Below are 22,306 nucleotides of genomic sequence, written 5' to 3' on the forward strand. Positions count from 1 at the left end.
GCAAACGGAAGCCGAGGAGCTGCTCTGTGTTGAAGGAGGCCAAAGAGGCAGGACATCTGGCTGCCGCACAGGGTCCTGCACTGGGCCTCAGCCTGGAGGATGTTGTGGGACAGCTGGCAGACGCAAACACGTATGGCAAATTAGGTAAGAGCATTGCATCAATGTTGACTTTCTTGCACTGGAGGCTGTGGTTACACGTGAGAATGTCCTTTTCTGAGGAGACACGCCTGAAGCGTGAAGGGACCCAGGGCCATCATGTCTGCATGGCCAGCGAGAGAGAAGACTCCTGAGAGAGCAAATGTGTAAAATGGTGACAACAGCTGAATCGGAGGGAAGGGCACACAGGAATTCCTTGTACTATTTTTGCAACCTTTTGGAAAGTTTGAAATTATCTTAAAATATAGAACTAAAAAAAAAACTTAGGCCCAGGTCAGATTTGTACTCCAGGGCCCACTCTTACATTGCTTAACTCAACATAGGCTTTAAAAAATTGGAATTTTTCACCAAACTCATAAACATCAGGAGATGGTACATGCAAATCTGGGTTTCCAGCTCCCCAGCAAAGGGACCACTGCGGCCTTCCTGGGGGTGGAGGCGCTTCTGCAGGCAGCCGAGGGGAACACCGTGCTCCTGCTTTGGTGCCCATGCTCTCCCCGCCTGGCCCCATGGAGTTGGGGACCTGTGATTCCTGGACATTTCCACTGTCCGGTTTGAAGATACTTCACACGGGCCTGTGTCTGCCTGACTCCCAGGTGGACGAGCTCCAAGCATTTGGGATTTTCTTCGTGCCTGAGCACTGGGGACATGGGAGTCTGTCTGAAGGCCCATCTGCCCCCATTTGTGAGATGGGGAGACTGAGGTCCGGTGGAGGCTGGTGGAGAGCTGGCCCCTGGATGTTCTGCCTCCAAACTCTGGTCTTATTCCACACCACACAGCACAGCATCTCACACCAATGCCATTTACAAAGGACAGTCACATCATCCATGCATGTGGTCACCACAACAGCCCTGTGGGGTAGGCGGTGGGGAAGGACCCCCCTACAGCTTCCCCAATGCATAGACACAGATGTGGAGGCTCAGAGGTGAAGTGACCTGCCCAGGGTCACAGGCCAGGCATGGCAGGGCCAACTAACCCAGAACCAGAGTGTTCTTTACCTTCCTCTAGGCTGAACCAATGTGTTAGATGCCAGAAGGGGGTTTCTGAACAATGAGGACCCTGCAGCCTCCCCCAGCCTGATGCCTCTGTGTTGCCTCCCTGATGGTCACCCAACTGGCAGGCCCAGCAAAGCCTGCTGACAGAGAAAAGGATTCAAGGAGTCTGGTTATGTGTAAAAATGAGCATCCAAATGGCAGTTATCCAGAGTTCAGAGCAGTAGGGAAGACAGCAATCAAGGAAACCCCCCTGGAGGAGGTGGGCTCATACAGGCTGAAGATGGGGAGGAGCTGGATGGTGGAGAGGAATGGGGCACCCCAGGGAGTGGGGAATGGGGAACGGGGAGACATTCAGTGTGAAGGAAGGTAGAGAAATGGACATTCTGACACAACCTCATGAGCTGGGGCCATGCTCCTGGTTTACAAGTGAGGAAATGGAGGCTCAAAAAGGGTAAGAAGCTTGTCCAGGGTCTCCCAGCCAATGAAGGGCAGTTGGGATTTGAACCTAGCTTATTTCACTCCAAGCCCAGACTCCACCCAAGGAACAGGGAAGGGAACTGACCTGTGTGGACATTCCTCTGCCAGCACTGTGCTAGGGAGGGCTTCACCTACCTCATATACCAGGACATCACTATGTTGGCAAAGAGAAGCACCACCATCCATCCAAGACCACACAGCACACTCATTCTAAATCCTGGGTCTGGCTCAGCCTGGCCCAACTCTGCTCCTTCTACAGCATGCCAAAGGCAGCCTCTCTCCTCACTCTGGCAGAGAGTGCCTGAGCCCCTGCAGTGTGCAGGGCCCAGTGATGGAGCTGGGCATGACCTCCTTGGTAGCCTCAGGCTCTGGGTTCCCAGCTGTTCAGACCTGTCTGGGTGAGAGGGTCCATGCAGATGTGCATCGTGGTGGTGTCTGTCCATCTGCATGTGGCCAAGGATGGAAAGGGTGCGTATAAGTGAGACCCATCAGATCTGTTTGGGTGGCAGGACGATGCTCTTTATTTTATTTGGAATGTTTGCATGGGGCAAAACTCAATCAACATTATGAGGCTGTGCCCACATGAGCCAAGCACAGTGTGGGCTGAAATGTGAGTCCCAGGTGGTATGGGGTTGAGTGCCCGAGGACAGTGGTGGTCAGTGAAGGCTTCGTGAAGGAGGTGGGGCATGAGCAGATGGGGAGGAGTTAAATGTGCAACAAGGAAGGGAGAGGGCCTTCTAGTTGGCATGAAGGAGGGAACAAGAAGGTGGATCTGTAGCAGAGGTACAGGGTGAGGATAGGTGAGGTGAATCTGTGACTCTCACAGCTAGGAGGTCATGAAATGCTGTGCCCATTCAGTGCTTGGGCCCACTCTACAACACCCCAACAGACAGCCTGTTCAGATCCTGCTCACATACAATCAGTGAAGGGGAACTCACTACCTTTCAGTGAGCCTCTTTTGTCCTAGAATGGTTCTATTACAGAATTCTTCTCCTTCCAGTTAGGCTACTTTCTATGGGGCCAATTACGCCCTTTCTCTCTCTTCCCCATGAGCCTGGGCTAAGCTACTTCCCACTCCCAGCCCCACACAACTGTTTCTGAATGTCACCACTGCAGCCCATGGTCAGGTGTCATTTTCTTTGGTCTGATTTGCCCTGCGCTCTGGTGATCCCGACTCTTGTTTTCTTTTTGTCACCTTCCCTGTGCTCATGGTTTCTGTGAACTTAAAGGGCACACTTTCCATGTTGCAGTAGGAGAGAGCTCCAGGGAAGGCCACTAGTGACCTTCCACCAGCCTATCAGCAATCCGAACATCAGTACAAACCAACCAAAATCTGGCCTTTGGCATCTCCATCTCGCCCACAAGGACATCTTGGGAGACCTTTGCTCCTGCCTCCTGACATCTAGGGGCCCAGGGTCTGCCTGTTTACCTGGGCTTCCAGACAGATATATAGGTCAAGACCAAAGTTGGTTCAGCCTGGGCTGCCCAGCTGACTTCCCATCCACATCTGCCCTTCCCTGTCTTTCCAGAGTGTCTCTACACCTGTGCTCACCTCCTGGGCTGGCTTGTGGTCAGGGACTCTGAACAGTTTTTCTCCCCAGCCTCCTGCCAGGCAACTACCCCTCCCTTCCCTTTCCCAAACTGTCTGGAACCGTGATCATCTACCCATGTAGGTCCAGTGCTTCCTCTTGACTTTGACTGACCTAAATGGCCCACCTAAATGGCAGGCTCCTTCCCCCAAGGATGACTGCCCATCTCTCAACCACTTCAGCCTAGAAGTTGGAACCAGGGCCACAGGGCTATGACCATTTACCAAGTTCTCATGTGGCTCTAAGTTCCAAGAGGATAACTGAGGCTTTCCAGGATTTCTTAGTCAGATACCAGGGCCTTTGCACTTACTGTCCCTCCACCTGGAATGTGCTTTCTTCTCACTGTTCTGGTTTCAGCTCAAATGCAAACTTCTCAGACAGGCCTTCCCTGACTAACAAAGATTCCTGTCCCCTTCTTCAGGGTCTCTATCTCATTACAATTGTACAATGTCTTCATTTGATTTATCACTATTTGAAATCATCTTACATACTCGCTTACTTGTTCCTTTACCATCTGTCTCTGATTCTAAGCTTCAGGAGGTCAGGAACCTTGTTTGTCCCATTAACCACTGGTACACAGTAGGTGCTTGATAAATGCTGGTTGAATAAGTTCTGGATGCATAAACTCCCCACCCTGATTCTCACTCCTTTCTACCATTCTACCCTGCAGACCTGTAAATCTTCTTTGTATTTCTAAGACATCCTGTATTCCTTCAGACTTCTGTGCCTTTGCACATGTTTGCCTCTGCTAGGAGGGCCCTTTCTCTACAACTCTGCTTGGTAAGCTCCTACTTATCCTTTAAAACTCAGCTCAATTCCACCTTGTCTGTCTGTTCCCCTCTTGCCTTTCTCACAGCTTCCTCACTCCTCTACTGTGGACTTTGCTGTTTCTAGGCTAATCGGGCAGGAGGCTCTCAAGACCAAGGGGAAGGTCTGAATCTAGGGCAGGGGTTCCCAGAGCACTGCTTGACAATGAGGCCTTTTGATGTCTTTAGTGGGGGTTTTCTCATGTGGCTGGTGCCTCACCCCTGCAGGGTCCCCCCACCTCCTCTTTTGCCCTCTGTAGCAGCCAGAATGAGATTTAAAAAATGTAAATGTAATCAGCTCACTGCTTAAAACTATTCCAGAGAATCCTCATTACACTTAGAAAATTTCCAAACTCCTGCCTATGGCCCACAAGGCCTGACATCTGGGCCCTCCACTCTTTCCTTCTTGTGCACAATCCTCCTGCCTCAGGGCCTTTGCACTTGCTGTTCCCTCTGTCTGGTATATATTTCCCCCAAATAGTCACAAGACCAGCTCCTTCTCATCATGCACACCTCAGCCCACACATGGCCTCCCTGACCTCCCCAACCACCCGCCTTCCATCATCCTGCTTCATTTTCATCACACATTGTTACCCTCTGGAATTTCTGCATTGTCTGCTTCTCTTCACTACACCACAAGCTCCTCAGGGCTGAGCCTCATCTGTCTCATGCACTGCCGTATCCCCAGCACCCAGCCCAGTGCCTGGCACACAGCAGGTATCCAAAAGGCTTGTCACCTGACTGATCCTTTCTTGTCCCTGATGAGAACAGGCTTCGGTGTGCAATTGCTCAGGAAACCAAGTCAAGAGAAGGTAAATTCCGTGAAGGCAAGGATTCTTTTTTAATTTTACCCACTCAGCAGTGCTGGGTAAGCAGTAGGCTCAGTGTGTGTTTTTTGGGGAAAAGGGAAGGCGTTCTCATTTGGGTCTGGGCCAGTCAGGGATTTGGAGCCAAGGACCAAAGTCTCAGCCCTCCAGCCTCTTGAATGGGACACAGGTGCCCCCTTACCACGGGGGCAGGAACGGGCAGTGGGAATGGACCCACCGCTGGGCCACATCTCACCTGACAGCAGCATGGGGTCCTTGTCCACGGACTTGCGCACTTGGTCAGACTCCCCCGTCAGGGAGCTTTCATCGATCTTGAGGTCATTGCCCTGGATGAAGAGGCCGTCGGCAGGGAGGAGGTCACCTGATGGAAGGGCAAGGGACTCAGCAGGGTCTTGGGTAGCTGGAGAGGCTGGAACATTCCTCAACAGTGTGACTGCAAGGGAAGGCTCACCACTGGGGGCGGCTGCCTAGAGCTCCCAGGAACCAAGATAGTGCCCATCACAGGCCAACAGGCAGGTGAAGACTGGGGCCCAGGTGAATGGTGCAAGGCCAGAAGGGCTGAGCTTGACCCAACAACAATCCTGGCTTGAGTGGGAATGTACTTCATTCAATTTATAAAGTACTTCTCTTGGCCTGGTGTGGATTTGGGGCCCAGATTCCTCAATGATTCGTTCTTCTCTGGTCTCAACATGGTTTGAGGAAATTCTTTTATGATGGGCTAGCCTGTCTTGGCTAGGGTGAGGAGACCCGAAGACAGGTACATTATTAGAGGAGACAGAGCCCCTAGGGGTGAGCAAGGAAGGACCCTCCAATTTCTTCCCCATCTTCTGCCTCCTCTTACTAAAGACATATCTACACTAAACCCCCTATGGTGCCTGACATCTTTCTCCACGGCAGTATCATAGACCTAGAATGTCCACTTATCCATGTCCACTCCCTGTAACACCTTCTCTGGCCTCCAAAACCGTCTATCAACAGCCAAATCATAGATGGGAAATGGGTTTCATCTCCTAAACCCACTCTGGGGGTTAGTGGTCCTTGAAGTGTTTTGTTGAGAGGCCTTCTGAGGCTGTATCTAAGCTCTGACATGTGATTGATTAGTAATGTCTGGTATGGGTAGAAGTTCTGAGAGTGACGACACATTTGTCATATATTTGTCATTTCTGATTTAAATGGATTCTGAAATCCTACCTTCTCCAGGAAGTAGCCTTCCGCCTCCCAAAGGATCTCAGACTCAGGATCCTTGGGATCAGCCTTCAGGAACCCACTCCCTTCCCTGGGCCAGCCTTTCTGGGTCTGCCTGGCCTGCCCCACCTCTGCCCAGATTCCAGCTCTAACACCTGGTTCTGTGGCTGGGACACTTACCATATTTGACCTGGGCAATGTCCCCAACCACAATCTCGGCCACAGGGATCTGGACCACCTGGCCAGCCCGGACCACGGTAAACTTCTGCTCCTGTTCAATGCGGCTCTGCAGGCCCCGGAACTGTTTCTCTTTGCTCCAGTCATTGAAGGCTGTGACCAGGACCACGCAGATGACCGAGAGGAGGATGGCAGCTCCCTCGATCCAGCCTGCCTCCGCCTCTCCTTCATCCTCTGCCCCACCCTGGGCTGTCGCACATCCTGCAGAGAGCAGAAAGAAGCAGGTGGGATGGGGATGGGGTCAGCCAGGCAGGAGGGGTCTGATTTAAATCCCAGCTTGGCCAAGTGAAAAATGCTGATGATCAGATGACCACAATCCAATTTATTCAGTGTGTCTGGGTGCCTAGCCTTCTGTAAAGAGCTTCACAAGGATATCTGGGCACTCAGAGTACACGTTTCACAGGTGTAGAGACTGAGGCTCCTCAGAACAGGCCACATGACTTGTCCAAGCTAGGAAGGGCAAGTGGAAGCTAGGGTGTCTGCCTTCAGAGCCCACCAGTTAGTCACTTTGGTTTCCTGCCTTTGTTCTAGCTGTGAGTAAATGACTTCACCTCTTTGAACACTAGTTTTCTCATCTGTAAAATGGGATGAATATTCTTTATTTCTGGAACCTATTGTGAGGATTGAAATTCAGTGAAGAGGTCCATGGTGTCTCTAGTACAGACTTGGCACAGAGGAGAGGCCTGGTTCATGAGAAGAGAGAAAAAGCGATTTCTACCCTGGTAACAGAATGAAGACAATCAGTACTGCATGTGCTTTAGGGTTTAAAGTGCAGTTTTGCTGATGGCTTTTCCCTCCATTCTTCCAACAGTCATGAGGCAGGTCTCCAGGCAGCAGCTGGAGGGCAGGAACTGCAGCTCTGGACCTGCCCTCCAAGGAACTGGTCCTAATGCCGCCACTGCCCCTGCCTGATCGGGGCTGACTCACAGCCCTCCCTGAGCTGCAACATCCTCATCTGCCAATGGGGGTCACTGTGACCACCTTCCAGGCTCAAGGAAAGGAAGGTGAAAACTCTGGCCCGTGCTCAGCACACAGGATGCTCTTACTCAGCCTAGGACACCCCCACCCTGAGCTGTAGTCCCTTTCTCTGACCTCTTGTGACCCTGCATCTCACACCCCTGCACCATTGAACCTCCCAGTCTAGGTCCCCAAACTGCTTGAGGCCTGCCAGGACCATCATGTGACAGAAAAAGAAAAATACCAGATACATCAGATTCAAAGGCCATTACTGCCTATTGGTGCTGAGCCCTGGGGCCTTTCCACACCCCTCCACACATCCTATTTCTTACATCTGCACAGGACCCAGAGAATAGAGAATAGAGTTTTTACCCCCATTAACAGGTGAGGAAACAGGCTCAGAGAGGTGAGGTGGCATAGCCAAGGTGAGTACTATAGCCAGGACTAGCCCAGGCCCTTTTTTCCACTGGGAGGTGGTGAATGGCCCTCTCCGTGGGACGTGACCCTCAGCAGGATCTAACCATCCATCTCCGGAAACCTCAGAGATGTTCCCTTCTATGGAGGCTAGGCAGGGGACTGGGCCATTCATCCCATACGTGTGCCAAACATTCACTTTAATTCTCAAGCTGGCTGAGAGAAGGGAAACGGCTCAGAGAGGGGTGGCATCTCACCTGGGGTCACACGGAAGATCTGGAGTTTGAGTCCAGGCCTGGAGTCTGACACTGGAACTGGCCTGTCCACTGCCCCTGGGCCCAATGGACCCCCTCTGACATGTGCTGGCCTCATGTTGCCAAAGACCCATGGTCAACCATCTAGAAGTCCAAGTTGGTCCAAAGAAGAGAGAACAGCAGTTTCAAGAGATCTCAGCAGGAGTTTCTGGGAAGCCAGGGGTCAGAAGCAATATGATAAGAGGGCCAAGTGGTACCAGGGAATGTTTTCTGGTTCCTGGGAAGGTTGAGGTTCAGCTGGTGGGCTCAAACTTGGGATGGTATGGAACCCCAGCAGCATGTCACTGGAAAAATTCCACCTTTTACTGAACCAGCTGCTCCCTGCAGGCTAGTACACCGCATTGTCCCATGAGGTTCTCAATGTCTCTCATTTTTACCTTTGGGAATTTCAGATGTTTCTAATAATTTTAAACTGTCTAACTGGACAAGCCTTTGGTGGTCATGATAATCCTAACTGTGCTAATGATAACTGGCATTGGGTCAGCACTGAGTCTGAATCCTAGCTGTGTTACTTAATTGTTGTGTGCCCAGGAGCTAGCCACTTAACGACTGTGCCTCGGTTTTCTCATCCACAAAATGGGGGCAACGACAGGCACTCCCTCACAGGTGGCCGAGAGGACTGAGGCAGAGCCTTTATGTGAAGCACTCGCTCGCTGCAGGGAGCACAAGCACACTCAGGGAACGCCGCTGCTTCTTGTCCAGGGTGTGTTTGCACTTCTGCCTTTGAATTCCAAGCCTTCAGGGCAGCCTTGTGCCCCATGTTACAGAGGGAACCAGCTGGACTTCAACACCACATGACACGAGGAGGAGGGGAGCGTGGGTGCCTCTCTACCTCCGTGAATGACACAGTAGAGACCCCAAAGACTGGCAAATGCACATGAACCTTGCTACACAGATGCCCAGTATACAGAAATGCATGCTCTTGCTCCCCAGGGAAGTGACTCGAGGTACAGAGCCCTAGTGCTTTGCTTTATGGGACGCTGTCATCTCTGTCCTGCTACATGTTCTATATATGGAAGGCAGGGCTTTCCCTGTTGTGTGCTTCATCAGTGGGCTCCCTACCAGACTAGTTACTGGAACATTTAGGATTCTTAGAGACAGCCTAGGACAATAGAAAGCCTTTGAGCTCTGGAATTGAACCTGACTTCAAATCCAGGCTCTGCTGTGTGACCTTGGGTGAGTGACTTATCCTCTCTGAGCCTCAGTTCGGATAGATGTAATATGGGATGATTCCATGGACTTTGTGAGCTTAGGGCTTAGCGAGGACCTGGCATATAGTGGGTACATGATGAACTTGGGTCCTTTCTCTCTTTTCATGAACTACACTCCTTGGACTGGCTTCTGGAAGCCAAGGGCATGTGGCTGATTGGGATTTCTACCCTGGTCTCTTGACTCTCAGCCCTGCCTGGTGCCTTTGCTGATTCAACACCAAGGATCCCTCTGGGCCTTTGAGAGTACTCAGCCAGCAAAAGCCCATTAGTTTTTACTTCCTTCTGAGAACTGTGTGATGGTCACATGGTGCCTTGGGGTGGCCAGAAAGTGGGAGCATGGACTGCTGGGCTAGGCCTCCAGCTAGTAGCCACTGAACCCTGGGCACAACTACTGCTGCCATTGGCGCAACTGGGGGAAGAGAAGAAGAAGAAGAAGGAAGAAGGGAGTGGGCAGGCCCTGCTGAATTCTCCTCTGCAGCCTCTCAGACTGGGGCAGGGACAAGTTCTAGAGATGGTCACCACAGAGTCTGGGGAACCTATAGCTGCTCTTGCTGGACCTGGGTTTTTTAGGGTGAGGTCTCTCACTGTCAGTGTGACCTTGGGGAACCTGCTTGGCCTCTCTGGGCCTTCTCTACACGTACATAAGTAAAATGTGGAAGCTACTTCCTAGATGGTTACCAGGGCCTGGCATCAAATAAGGGCCCTCAAAACTGGAAGAGCTGCAAACATTTTCTAAGCACCTACTACGTGCCTGTCACTCTGCTGACACCTGGCATTAGGGCAGCTGTTATAGGCAGGGAGTTCGGAGCAGGGGGTGTGCCAATCACGGCCCTGCCACAAACATGCTGTGTGACCTCTGACAAGTGTCTGGAGGTATCTGAGCCAAGAAAGTAAACAGTGAAGGGCTGTGGGATCTGCAAGACACTCTATAGCCTGTTAGTCTATCACCAGCATCATTTTATATATGACTGATGAAGCCTGAGTGACCTGACGGAGGGTAGCCTGGCTACATGAGAGGTCCAGAGTTCAGAGCTCAAGGTGGGGCCTGGGTATTGGGGGAGCATAGCCACAAAGTGCAGGAACTTCACCGTGTGGGGCTGGAGTATATGCAGCTACCCTGGTTGACTCAGAGCAAGGCCTGAGTGAGTGTCTCAGATTGAGGCAGGGAGAGGTGGAGGAAAGAATCATAAGACTTAGGTTTAAAATCCAGCCCTATCACTATAAACTGTGTGACCTTAGACAAATCCTTTCCCTCTCTGGGCCTTGGTTTCCAGCTCTCTAAGATGGAAGTGATGGCAGCCATCTGTCTGGAGGGCTGTTTATGGGGAGGCCCCTCCTGGCACACACTAGGAGCTCGATCTGTGCTATCACTGCACCCCTCTCCCGCACCACTCCCATGTACCCTCTGAATGGTAAGTTTGCATAAAATTAGGTCACATAAGGCCACTTACCCAGGTGGCACTGACTCAACCCCACCCCTTTCTGAGGAAATGCAGCCAAGAGATAGGAGCAAGGGAGAGTTCAGAAGCCAAGAAGTCCTAGTCTGAGTCATGGTCATGCTGCTTCTTAGAGTGCGACCTCTCAAGTCATTTACTATCTCAAGGGCTTGTTTCCTGGGTGATGGCAGTGCCTCCCCACAGGGTTACTGTGAGGACCAAGAGAAGATCAAATGAACTACCACAGAAGCTTCCAGCCAGTGGTGGCTGTACAAATAGTAAGGATTATCACTATTATTTTGCTTCTGTGTCACACCCTTAGCTTTCTGCAAGGCTCACTGAAGCAGCCATGTACGATGTTCCACATGTTTTCTAAAACTTCTCTTGCATCTCTTATAATGTCAAGTGAGAATTCATCTCAGGACATGCTATCTTCCTAAAGAACTGGTTTTCCTCCTGGTTGATAAGTTGAGCTGTGCAACTCATCCTAATTCTGTTTCTGTCCTGGCGGCCAGGGAGCTCAAAGTCAAATTTAAATCTCAATCATGGTAGCAAATATAGTTGATTTATTTGCTTCCATTCCTTTCCTGTCTGGCCTTCTATTAGACCTCATCTTGTGAGATGTATCCCTCTTGCATCTTAACTCTCTTTGGAAGGAGCTCATGCAGAAAAAAATTAACTTTGTAATATTATATATAAAACTGAGGTAGTTGGCCAGTAGACTTGGTTATTCAGTTTCTCAGGCAACTCTGGCTTGGGAGGTGGTGGGGGACAGATGTTCAAGGAGTCTCAGAGACTACCTCCTTTGGGGAAAATGAGGTCTGTAATAGGTATTTCTTATATGCTTTCAGTTTTTATTTGCTTGCCTGAAAAATTGAACATAGTAGGTTCATGTATTGAGGTAACACATTCATTGGGAAATGTCTAATCATAATTAATAAAATGAAGAATAAGATTTTTAAAATCTAACAACAGAACAACATATCTCTTGTGATGTTATATATCCCACAGTATGTGTGTGTATGTCTATCTGCCCACCCCCCGATCCATCTAGCTATACACCATGCGATAAGGGTTTAGAAAACTTTGCTCTCATAAAGGAAAGCAGTCATGGAGTGGGTGAAGCCCTTGCCCTTGGCAGGCACTTAGTTTCTGGAATGAAAGGATGAGGGGGGGTCAAGATTTTCCATCAGGAGTCCTAAGTCCTGACTTTCAGAACAGTGGGTTTGCTCCAGAACCTTCCCTGGGTGTGTGGGACAGTGCTCTCAGCCCATGGACAGTGCCCCCATTCAGAACCTGGGGACAAATTTTGGGGTGCCTTCTCAAGATAGATACCTCCCGTGGGAAAACACTGAGCATCACCCCCACAAATGTGTACATTACACTGAACCAACCCTGGGACAGGGATGTGAAAGGGGAGGAGGGTCACAGGGACTGACAGCCCCTCTCACAGAGAGCCCCTAGGATGAAGTCCAAGAGGAAGGTGCAGAGAAGGAAGCCTGGGGCAGCCATGTCCATGGTGGCAGTAGGCCCTGCACCCACGCAGTGACCTCGGGCAAGTGAATGCTCTTCTCTGCACCTTGGCTTCCTTATCTCTAAAATGGGCACAACCATGACCCCTACCTCATGGGGTTGGCAGGAGGACAGCTCAGCCCAGAACACAGTGCACTGTAAGAGCTCAATAAATGCTCACTCTAATTATTTCTACTGTTGGTCCAACCCGTGCATTTCATACATGGAAAGACTGGGGGTAGGCGGTTTGGGGCGTGGCTCATCTGCCCTTGGCCTTGGCTTCTTCACCTGCAGGGAGTCCTGGCTGTGAGCCCCGCCTGTTGCCAGGTGGGGAGTGGGGCTTAGCAGCCCCCTCTTACCTTCATTACTCTCCCCAGGTGGGTGGTAGAAGGAGAGCCCCAGGGAGATGATGGCCGCGATTTCCAGGATGATCAGCGTCACGTCTTGCAGCGCTTCCCACACCAGCTGCAGGAAGGTTTTTGGCTTCTTTGGAGGTATAAAGTTTTGCCCGAAAATCTGCTTTCTCTTTTCCAGGTCTGGCGCCGTGCCCGGCAAACCTGTGGACAGGGTGCAGAAGGGTTGGACTGGGGGGCCTGGGAGAGACACACGCATTCCAGGAAATACTTCTGAGTGGGGCCAGCGCCATGGCGGAGGGCCAAGAGGGGCAAAAACCAAGGAGGAAACTCACAGGCCCAGCCAGAAGCCCAGGGTCCAATGCCGAGTGGGCTCCTGTGAGATGCCAGAGATGCCGTGTGTGGGGTGAAAGTGGCCCTCCAAAGTGATATGTCCATATCCTAATTCTCAGAACCTGTGAATGTGACCTTTTCGGGGAGATGGTCTTTGCAGATGTACTTAAGTTAAGGATCTTGAGGTGAGTCACTCTGGATTATTCTGATGGGTCATAAACCAAGGACAAGCATCCGTAAGAGAGACAGAAAGAGAGCAGGCCAGACACAGAAGGAAGAAGGCCATGTGGAGTCAGAGGCAGAGACCAGAGTGATGCAGTGGAAGCCAAGGGACAGCTATAGCCACAAGGACACTGGAAGAGGCAAGAAAGGTAGTGTCCCCAGAGCCTTTAAAGGGAGCATGGCCCTGCTGACGCTGGACTTTCGGCTTATGGCCCCCAGAACTGTGAGAAAAAAGATTTCTCTTGTGTGGCCTCCCATTACGGCAGCCCCAGGAGGTGAATACACACCAGTGCTCCCACACACTTGCTCAAGCTTTGCATGTCTGCTCGCCCTCCGTGTTGAGCCCAGACTTCTGCCTGGGGACCTCTGCCTGGGGTTGAATCCCAGCCTGTACCCCTTGCTCTCTGAGCCTCAGTGTCTCCTCTGCAATGGGGATGGCAATTGTACTTAAACCAGGGGTGCTGTGAGCATCTTGGGTTGTCAGCACGTGTTTGCTGAGCACCCACTGGTGCCGGGCACTGCTTCAGACACATGGATGGAGCAGAGAACAAGGTGGACAGAGCACCCTCCCTAAGGAGATGACCTCCCAGCAGACTATGCCCTGTGCTGACAGGGTGCCAGCTCGGTGGCAGACACTCAATCCATGCCGGCAGTTACAGCCTGTCTTAGGGACCAGGGCAGTGAGTGCGGTCCTCATGTGGGCCCACTGCCAACTCACCGTTTCTTTACCTCCAGAAATTCTTCCAGACTCTCCAATATGACCCTCATTCTCCTTCAGAGGCTCCTCATTACTTTCAGAATAAAGTCCATGTTTCTCAGCCTGGACCTCTAGCCTCTTGATCTGACTCCCAAGCTACATTTGTTTGCAGCCACATTTTCACTATTTGGTTCCACCCCTGCCAAACCAGGCCAGTCTTTTCCCAGCATGCCCTGTGTGTTCCTCCCACCACACATTTGCTCAGGGTGCCCTTCCACTTCCCTCTTCTCAGGTCTGTTCCCCTGTCTGTAAGTCCCCTCCCAATCTAATTTGCACCAAGGTGTGGATGACCTGAAAGAGAAACCTCCCAGGTAGAATTCCCCCAGGGCAGAACTCTCTGTCAGGTGTGTGATCAAGGCCGGCCTCATTACGTACCAGCCCCTTTGGAGGCCAGAGCTTCCCCTCCCTTCTTTGCCTTCTTCAGTGAGGTAGACCCCATGCCACCCCAAGTCACTGGTTTGTCATTGGGTTTTTCTGTAACAAGCACCCTGGCACACTTCCTGCCTTGCTCCTGTTGTTTGATAGGCAAGGAAGAACCTTTCCCCCCATTCACACTGGTGAGCCCATTCTCTGGGTGCCTCTGTGAGGAGCCTTCCCCTCCACCCCATGCAGACAGCAACTCCTTGCCCTTACGTTGAGACAGCCTTCACCACACAGGGCTTCTTTGCTTGCTGGACCTGCAACCCATCTGGGCCTTGGTACCTTGAGGACAAAAACTGGTCTCATTCTTGTCCCTCAGGGCCAGGCACTGAGGCCACCAATCATCTCAGATCCTCCCACCCACTGAACACAGGCGACCTGTCCAGGTGTTGTGAGCATGGCCTAGAGCTGGTGGCCTGGGGTGTCATCATGCGGAACTCAGCACAAATGGGCCCTTGCAGGTGAGCATGTCAGTTCTGTTCCTGAGGTCAGCCCAACTCTGGCTCACCTGGGGCTTAAAGAGGTACAGCTGGGGTGGGCATAGAGGGGAGGGAGTGGGGGACATCCCTCCTTGGACCTCTGGCCTTTGTTCACTCCTGAGAATGGGGAATCTGGGGGATCCCCAGAACAGCACCACTAGCATGTGGGGGCTGGAGCACTGGAACATTATGCTGTTAGTTTTGGGGGTCTAGTGGTCTAATTACATATGGTTCTAGGATTCTAAGTCTGTTGTTCACTGGCTCATTCATTTACTCTTTCAAACAGCCCATGTTCCTCGGGCCTCCATTGTGATCCCAGCCTCAGTTTCACCATCTTGATAATAGAGGAGTTTGATGGGATGGGTGGTCCCTGAGGATCCCAGAGGTTTGAAGGTCTGCAGGCCCTGAAGTGGTCCTGGTGGGGTCTGTTCACCTTTTTGGGCACCTCCTAAGGTTTGCTGTAAATAAAGGGTTTCACTAAGAGGAAGCTTAGCAAAGGTAGGGCTAGCCCATTTCCTGGGCTCCTCCTGACTGATTCAGAGAAAGGTGAGTCTCTGAATCTTCTGAAGGCCTATGATTCAAATGTTCTGGAGTCCATGGTGTGACCAGATGAAAATGTGGGTGTTCTCGAGTTCTGGGATCTGGCCATGGCTCAGGAGTTCTGTCATCTGGGGATTCACAGGCCTGGCATTGGGGAGCCTGAGTCCTGAGGCAGAGCACATGGCAGAGGTTGCAAATTTGAATAGCTGCAGGGCTGTGCAGGTTTTGTGAATGAGTGAAGTAAGGGGTGGGGGGCAACAGGGAGTGGTGGGGGCTGGGGCAAAGTGAAGAATCTCAGCCCTTCTAAATGGGACAGCTATTTTTTAGCATTTGTGGGAGACCCCCCAGGATACTAGCAGATCTTCCAGTTCTTTAAGAGAAGCTGGGTACCTAGAATTTGATATAAGATCTCCCCATTAAAAACATTCCAGGGCCAAATACAATGTATCTGTGAGTTGGATTCAGCCTCCAGGTTGCTAGCTGGAGATCCCCAAGGCTATGGGTTGGGGTAAACTAAGCCAGAGGTTTAAAAGGGGGAGGGGGCAAGAGAACAGCTTCTTTGTCCTTTCTCCTCTTTCCTGAGCTGCTCTCTGCCCAGCACCAGGCCCTGCCCTGCTCCTCACAGGTTTATGAGGTCCCCTCTCTTTTTCAGAAATAACAGCTCACAAAATAAAAATATCTGTGCATTCTGCTAGGGCTTTTCCCATGGTAGAAACTGCTAGGCAGGTTCCACAACAGTCAACACAATAGTATATAAGCACAAGATGGGAACCTCTGGTGTGGAAGCTCAGACGGGGTGGCTGAAATGGCAGAAGGTGGCCACAACATCTCATCCTCTCTCTTCCTTTCAGGGTGGTGGGCTGAGCTGGAGCTGGGGATATCAATCCCCAAGAACTCAGATGTCATGGATTCAAATCCTAGCTCTGAATGACTCTGGGTAAGTGACTTTAACCTCTCAGTGCCTCAGTTTCCCCATTTGTAAAATGTGGGTAACAGCAAGGCCTACTTCACAGGATTGAAATGAGCTTCAGCAGGATATTTCGTGTAAGGCACAGACTGCTGTACCTGGCACCAGGTGAGGGTATCGTGTTATTATCGTCCAGTGCTGGGCAGCCGGGATGATCAGTCACTACCTCCTGGAGGAGGAAGACTTTGGACAGGTGGAATCAATGAGATGGGGAGGTGAGTAGTCAATGTGAGGATAGGCACAACAGGCCATGTAACTGTACACAAGCCACTTCTCTCTGGGTCTCAGTCTCCCCACATGTGACATGAAGGACTGTCCTGGCTGAAGGCTGGGGCTGGTGGCTCTGATACTTTGTATCCAAAGACAGTGGTTTTGAAGACCTACACTGGGACAACCCACCTGGTCCAATCCACCTATCACAACCTTCCCAGGAAATCTCCCTACCTTCTGGCTAAAAATGAACATGTCTGTTTTGGTGAGCAGAAACAACAGAGGCTGGTGTGAGAGACAAATGGTGTTAGAGAGGCAATTTAGATTAAAGAGCATCTCACCACTTAGCATATAAAAAATTAATATACTGTATCAAATATCACTGGACAAAGCCAGCAAGGCCCTGAAAATTGAGACACACAGAAATGCCTGGCAATTGATGTCAGATGCTGCATGGGGTTGTGGGTTTTCAAACATGAGTTTCTTTTTGTACGAGAGGCAAGGACAGGGTAAGGAGTCAGGCTTATGGATGAACTTGAGCCAGTTACTTCATTCCTTGGAGACTCAGTTTTCTTACCAATAAAATAGGAGCAAGTAACCCTCTTGGTGTTGAGCCACATGCGGAGGAATGTGTGTGAAAGTTCTCTGCAAAATGTAAAGGCACAGTAAGTGTCCCTTCACTAGCACTTGTTCAAATTCTTCTATTAGAATAGAATGTATGTGTTCCAGTAATTACGTAAAAGGAGGAAGCCAAAGGCACCAGGGGGGACTTTGGGTATGTAGGACTTATTTGTTGCAATGGCTGTTTGCTGTCATTGGTATTTGAGGAATCTCTGCCCCACAGTTCATCTCTATCCAGCTGTCCTAGACACAATCTGGGTTTCCCCCGGCCCCTAAGTCTTTGCCCCTCCAGTCCCCATTCCTCTGCTTGAAATGCTTTCCTTGACCCAGCCTTGAGTGTTACAAATGGCAGCCTCAGGCTATCAGAGGCATCTTGTTTGGTTTGCACAGTGTTTATAAAAATGGAAATTTGTTGCAAACATTAAAAACTCAGGTACTTCCTCAAATTCCTAATTCTGGCTCAGCCGGGGCATGTGCACAGACCTCAGGAATTGGAACCTGTGACTGAGAGCTCTCTGATCCAAACACTGGCCCCACCTTGGCACTGGGAACATGTTTCCTGTTAAGGAAAGCTCAGGGGATAGTGAGCACCAGCTTAAGTCATTTGGTGGCAGAAAGAGCCTTGACTTTATCTGGCCCCAGAGCACAGAGCTGGAGACCAGGAAGAGAAGGCAAAGCACGTCTGGCTTCTTAGAGTGAAGGGTTTCTTCACAGGTAAGCTAAAGGTGGATGATCTAGGGTGGAAGGGAAGGGAGAGTGCATGCAGAGGCTAGATGACCCTGTCACCAGATGCCAGGTGCCCAGAGACTCAGGATCTTCCTACTTAAAGAGAGCTGATTTGTTCCCCCAGGCCTCCTGCTCCCTCCACCCCGACCCCATCCAGCTCCTCTCAAGGTAATGAAAGGTAGTTAGGGTCATATTATATGTGTGCACCTAATCATTCACTTGATCATTTAATCAACAAATACTTATTAGGTACCTACTATAAACCAAATACTGTTTTATATGTTGGGGATACTGCAGTGAAGACAGGGGTGCCAGAAAAGGTTACCTGAAAGCAGTGTAACTGGGTGAGCTCAGAAGGGTTGGGGGTTAATCAGGTGAAAGGGCTGGTGTGGAGAGAGGTCTGTGAAGGCAGAAGAAACCCCAAAGGGCTTGGAAGGAGCCAGTGTGGCTGGAACACCCCTGGCTTTGCCCCTCAGGAGAGGGGACAAATGGTCCCCACAGAAGGAGACATATCTACTCTCTGCTACCCAGGGCCATCATTATGCAGGCCTTAAGGTAAGACTGAGGGGTTACCTAATGGAGACTTTGGCTCATGGAACTCATCTTGTTGCCACCTTCCCCCTGCCTGCCTGGTAGCTCAGCACTGAATTTGCAGTTCCCCCCTGGGAGGGGCACTGGAGGACTCAGTGGTGTGTGTTGTGCCTGTATAGCACCATCTTACTTCTCCTTTCTTTCCTTTGTCTGAATTTCCTCACTTAAGTCATTTGAAATATTTTTGTATGAGACAAACTTTTGTAAGCTGCTTTGGAGGTAGGACATGCATAATTCATCAGAATTAAAAAGGGGTTTCTGACAAAAGAAAACTGAAGGAACAAAACAGCAGCAGAAGCACAGAACCCAAGAATGGACTAATAGTTACCAAAGGGAAAGGGACTGGGGAGGACGGGTGGGAAGGGAGGGATAAGGGCGGGAAAAAAAAGAAAGGGGGCGTTACGATTAACATGTATAGTGGGGGGGCGGGTACGGGGAGGGCTGTGCAACACAGAGAAGACAAGGAGTGATTTTACAGCATCTTACTATGTTGATGGACAGTGACTGTGAACGGGGATGTAGGGGGTCTTGGTGAAGGGGGGAGCCTAGTAAACATAATGTCCTTCATGTAATTGTAGATTAATGATACCAAAATAAAAATTAAAAAAAAAGGGGGTTACTGAGATCAATAAGCTGAGTTAGAGGTCAGAATGAAGGGGTGAGATGAGGGGTGGGGACACAAAATGCAACGTACTTTCTGCCCTGGTAACTGGGCACAAGACTCTGTTCTTCCTGTGTGTGGGGCATTGAAACAAAGCACCTTGGGACAACAGCCCGGGCTCTATCAAAAAAGTGGTGCCTCTGGCCATTGGGAAGGGCTCAGGCTGAGTGTTCCAGGTCATCAGACGACCTCTGACCTCTTCTCTACTGCTCTGAGACATCATGAGCATCACTATTTCCAGCAAAGAGACCCCAGAGAAGTTTTTTAACTGCTGGTGGGAGCCAGAGTGAACCCTGCCCAGGAAGCTGCCTGATGCTCAGGGGACACTGTCTGGCTCAGTGGGCCTGCCGGCTGCCTGAGCAAATGGTTTCCAGTAAAAGGTAACCACAGTACTCACAGCCCTCAGACTCTCCATTTGCTGCTCAGTACTTGTGCAAAAACAAACTGCTCCCCAGGTGCTGGAGGCAGTGGTTGGGGCATGGGTAGAAGGGAGCCTTGAGGAGGGCTTTTTCCAGAGGTGGGTGGGAGGGAGCCAGGCCCCAGTGACCTCACACCTGGGTTCAAATCCCGGCTGCTGTCTGGTTCAGAGCTGGTGCCGTGGGCAAGTCATTTTCCCCTCTCTGACCCTCAGTTTCCATTTCTGTGACATGGGGATAAAAATACAAATGTCTTGCAGGCTCAATGGAGGATCCGGAGTATCATGCTGTAAATAGTGCCTGGCACATACTGGCCCTCATAAATGAGGGATGATGCTGTTACTAACTACCACCACTACTGCTGTTACTCTGGGCCTGGCATGTACCTCCTGGATATTTCTGTCAGTACGGCTATTGTCTCAGGTTGTGCCAGAACCCACCACTGCAGATACGACATGCTCCTAACTAGATCCCAAGACCTGGTTTGGGTGCATCTTGCTGTGTGACCTTGAGTAGATCACTCCCCCTCTCTGGGAGGCCCTCAGGCAGCCTTACTTGAGGATCACACAACACCAAGGTTCTGACGTGTAAACTGTGAGGTTCTTGTGCTGTGATTGCCCCCTTGTGCAGGTGTGTAACTGAGGTGCAGGGTTCTTCTGTTGGGAAGATGCCAAGTCAGGCCTCTTGACACAGAGCCAGGCGGTCACACCTGCCTTGCTCCAGCCTGGTCTAGTCAGAGGTGGTCACGTCTGCTGGGATCGAATGCCCCGCAGTGACCCTGCCTGACTAAGCCAACATGAGACATTGATTCACACCAGCCTGATCCTGCCAACTCTGGGGCGGCTGGGAAATTTCATACGGAATGAGTTGAACATGCTTTCCCAGGACAAGCAAAGTAGCTTCATGGCTGTGCTACATGTATTTAAAAAACAGGAAGGGCTTTGGACCAGGTGATGCCTACAAGGCACCCGGAAGGCAGGTGTGTGATTTAATGTGTGAGGGAGGCTGTCTGTGCAGTCGCATGCACTCTCAGGGCACACATTGGTGTGAGGCACGGGGCTTCGTGTGTGTGGTGGGGCATCTGTATACTTGCACCCTGTCAGAGGCTGGTGGGGGTGGGCAGCTTACAAAGACCTCACAGCTGGGATGTTTTGGGAATTCATGATGCTCCAGACAAAACAACGAAATGGGAGGAAAGACCAAGGTCTGACCTTACCTGAGACTGCTTCACAGCTCTGTGTGACCTTGGGAGGTGACTCTGACTCTCTCAGCCTCAGTTCCCTCCCGTGCAGCTTGGGAATGACCACAGTGCCTGCCTCACTGGTCACTGTGAGGAGGGGATACATCTGATGTGCTCGGAGGCACATGGTGCAGGTGGCATCCTGCTGGTGGCACATGGCAAGGGCTTGAGAAGTATTAGCTACTACTATTGGTATTATTGAACAACTCAAGCCACAAGCTCCTAACTTGGTAGTACGGTGGAATCGCCAGGGAGCTTTAAAAAGTCAAGGCTGCAAACCTAGAGATTCTGATTGAATTGGGCTGGGGCGTGGCTGGCCCTCAGGAATGCCAGGGTTGAGTACTCACTGGTTTATGGACCAGCAGCTTCAACCTCATCTGGAAACAGGTTAGAAATGCAAATTCTGGAGCCCATGCAGACCTACTGACTCCCTCTAGGGGAGGGGCCCAGATATGTGCCTGTGACAGCCCTCCTCTGGGGCCCGAGATGAAGCTCAGGTTGAAGAACCACTACCTGGATGGAGGAGGGAGGAGGGGAGGGAGGGAAGAAGGGAGGGGAAGAGAGAGGGGAGGAGGGAGAGGAGGGGAGGGGAAGGAAGAGGGGAGGGGAAGAGAGAGGGGAGGCAGGAAGGGGAGGGGAAGTGCTGCAGGCACATTTCTGCTTCTGAGCCTCCCCAAGCCTGGCACAGGGCATTACTGCCGTGGTGCATCGGGATGACAGCGGCTGGTTCAGGTCACACAGCAGGTGAGGCACAGAGGCTGGACCCAGCCTAGTCACCCGTCCCTCCTTCTGCAGGGTTGCCAGCTCCCTCAGGGCTGGTCTCTCTCCCTGAAAGCTGCGCACCATCAGGCTTACAACCTGCCTTGGGGCAGCAGAGGAGGGGGTTGGTGCTGTGGTTTGAAAAGCTGACAAACCCAGACTTGGGACCAAGGAGGATGGGACGCCGCGCTCAGGACCCTCCATCCTGCTGGTGGCTGATGGGACACCGCGCTTGGGGCCCTCCATCATGCTGGTGGCTGAAGGAGTAAAATTAGAAACCAGGTGGGAAGAGAAAGGAGACCAGAGAGGAGATCAGGCAGCATGGGGCCCAGAGCTCAACGTCAAGGTTGTGCACACAGTGGCCCTGCCCTGCTCTAGCTCCCTATTCAAAACTGCATCCAACTTCTGGATTCACGGTGGCCTGAGGTTGTCTCAAAGGATTCCTCCTCCCTCTGCTGCCAAGCCACATGCCCCATAACATGCCAAGCATTTGCTGACACTTGTCTTCCTCTGTCTTGGCTCATCTGGTTCCTAGCACAGAATGCCCTCCTCTTCCTTTTGTTGAGCTGTTTAGTCATCTGAGATACGGATGAAAATTTACCACCACCTCCTGGAAGCTTTCCTTGATTTATCTAGCAAAAGTAATCCATCCTTCCTGTCCTTTCTTGATAGCATTTGTCACCTAGGTCATTCATTCACCAACACACTTACTGGACATATCTCTGGTGCCAGCTTTGGCCCTGGAGGGCAAATGCCAACTAGACCCACTCTTTGCTACCACTATCTTCTGAATGCTGATACCACCATATCCTAGAGGAGGCTGTTTGTGCCCATGAACAGTAGGCCCTCAGGAAACCCCCCTCCCATCCCTCTCCTACCTCTCTGGGGACAAGAC

At 51.2% G+C, this 22,306-nt stretch overlaps 1 protein-coding gene across 20 annotated transcripts in view; it reads right to left on the reverse strand.

Moving 5' to 3' along the window:
* ATP2B2 (ATPase plasma membrane Ca2+ transporting 2) overlaps positions 1 to 22,306 on the reverse strand; it is a 358,301-nt gene that overhangs the window by 67,453 nt on the left and 268,542 nt on the right. For all 20 annotated transcript variants that reach the window (XM_037000334.2, XM_073231033.1, XM_073231038.1 and 17 more), the window contains 3 exons: positions 12,476 to 12,673; positions 6,216 to 6,473; positions 5,086 to 5,211 (listed from right to left, as the gene is read on the reverse strand). In XM_037000334.2, the coding sequence (XP_036856229.1) occupies positions 5,086 to 5,211; positions 6,216 to 6,473; positions 12,476 to 12,673 (582 nt within the window). The remainder of the gene's footprint in view (positions 1 to 5,085; positions 5,212 to 6,215; positions 6,474 to 12,475; positions 12,674 to 22,306) is intronic.

Source organism: Manis javanica, chromosome 3 (genome assembly GCF_040802235.1).
Source record: "Manis javanica isolate MJ-LG chromosome 3, MJ_LKY, whole genome shotgun sequence".
Taxonomy (NCBI): domain Eukaryota; kingdom Metazoa; phylum Chordata; class Mammalia; order Pholidota; family Manidae; genus Manis; species Manis javanica.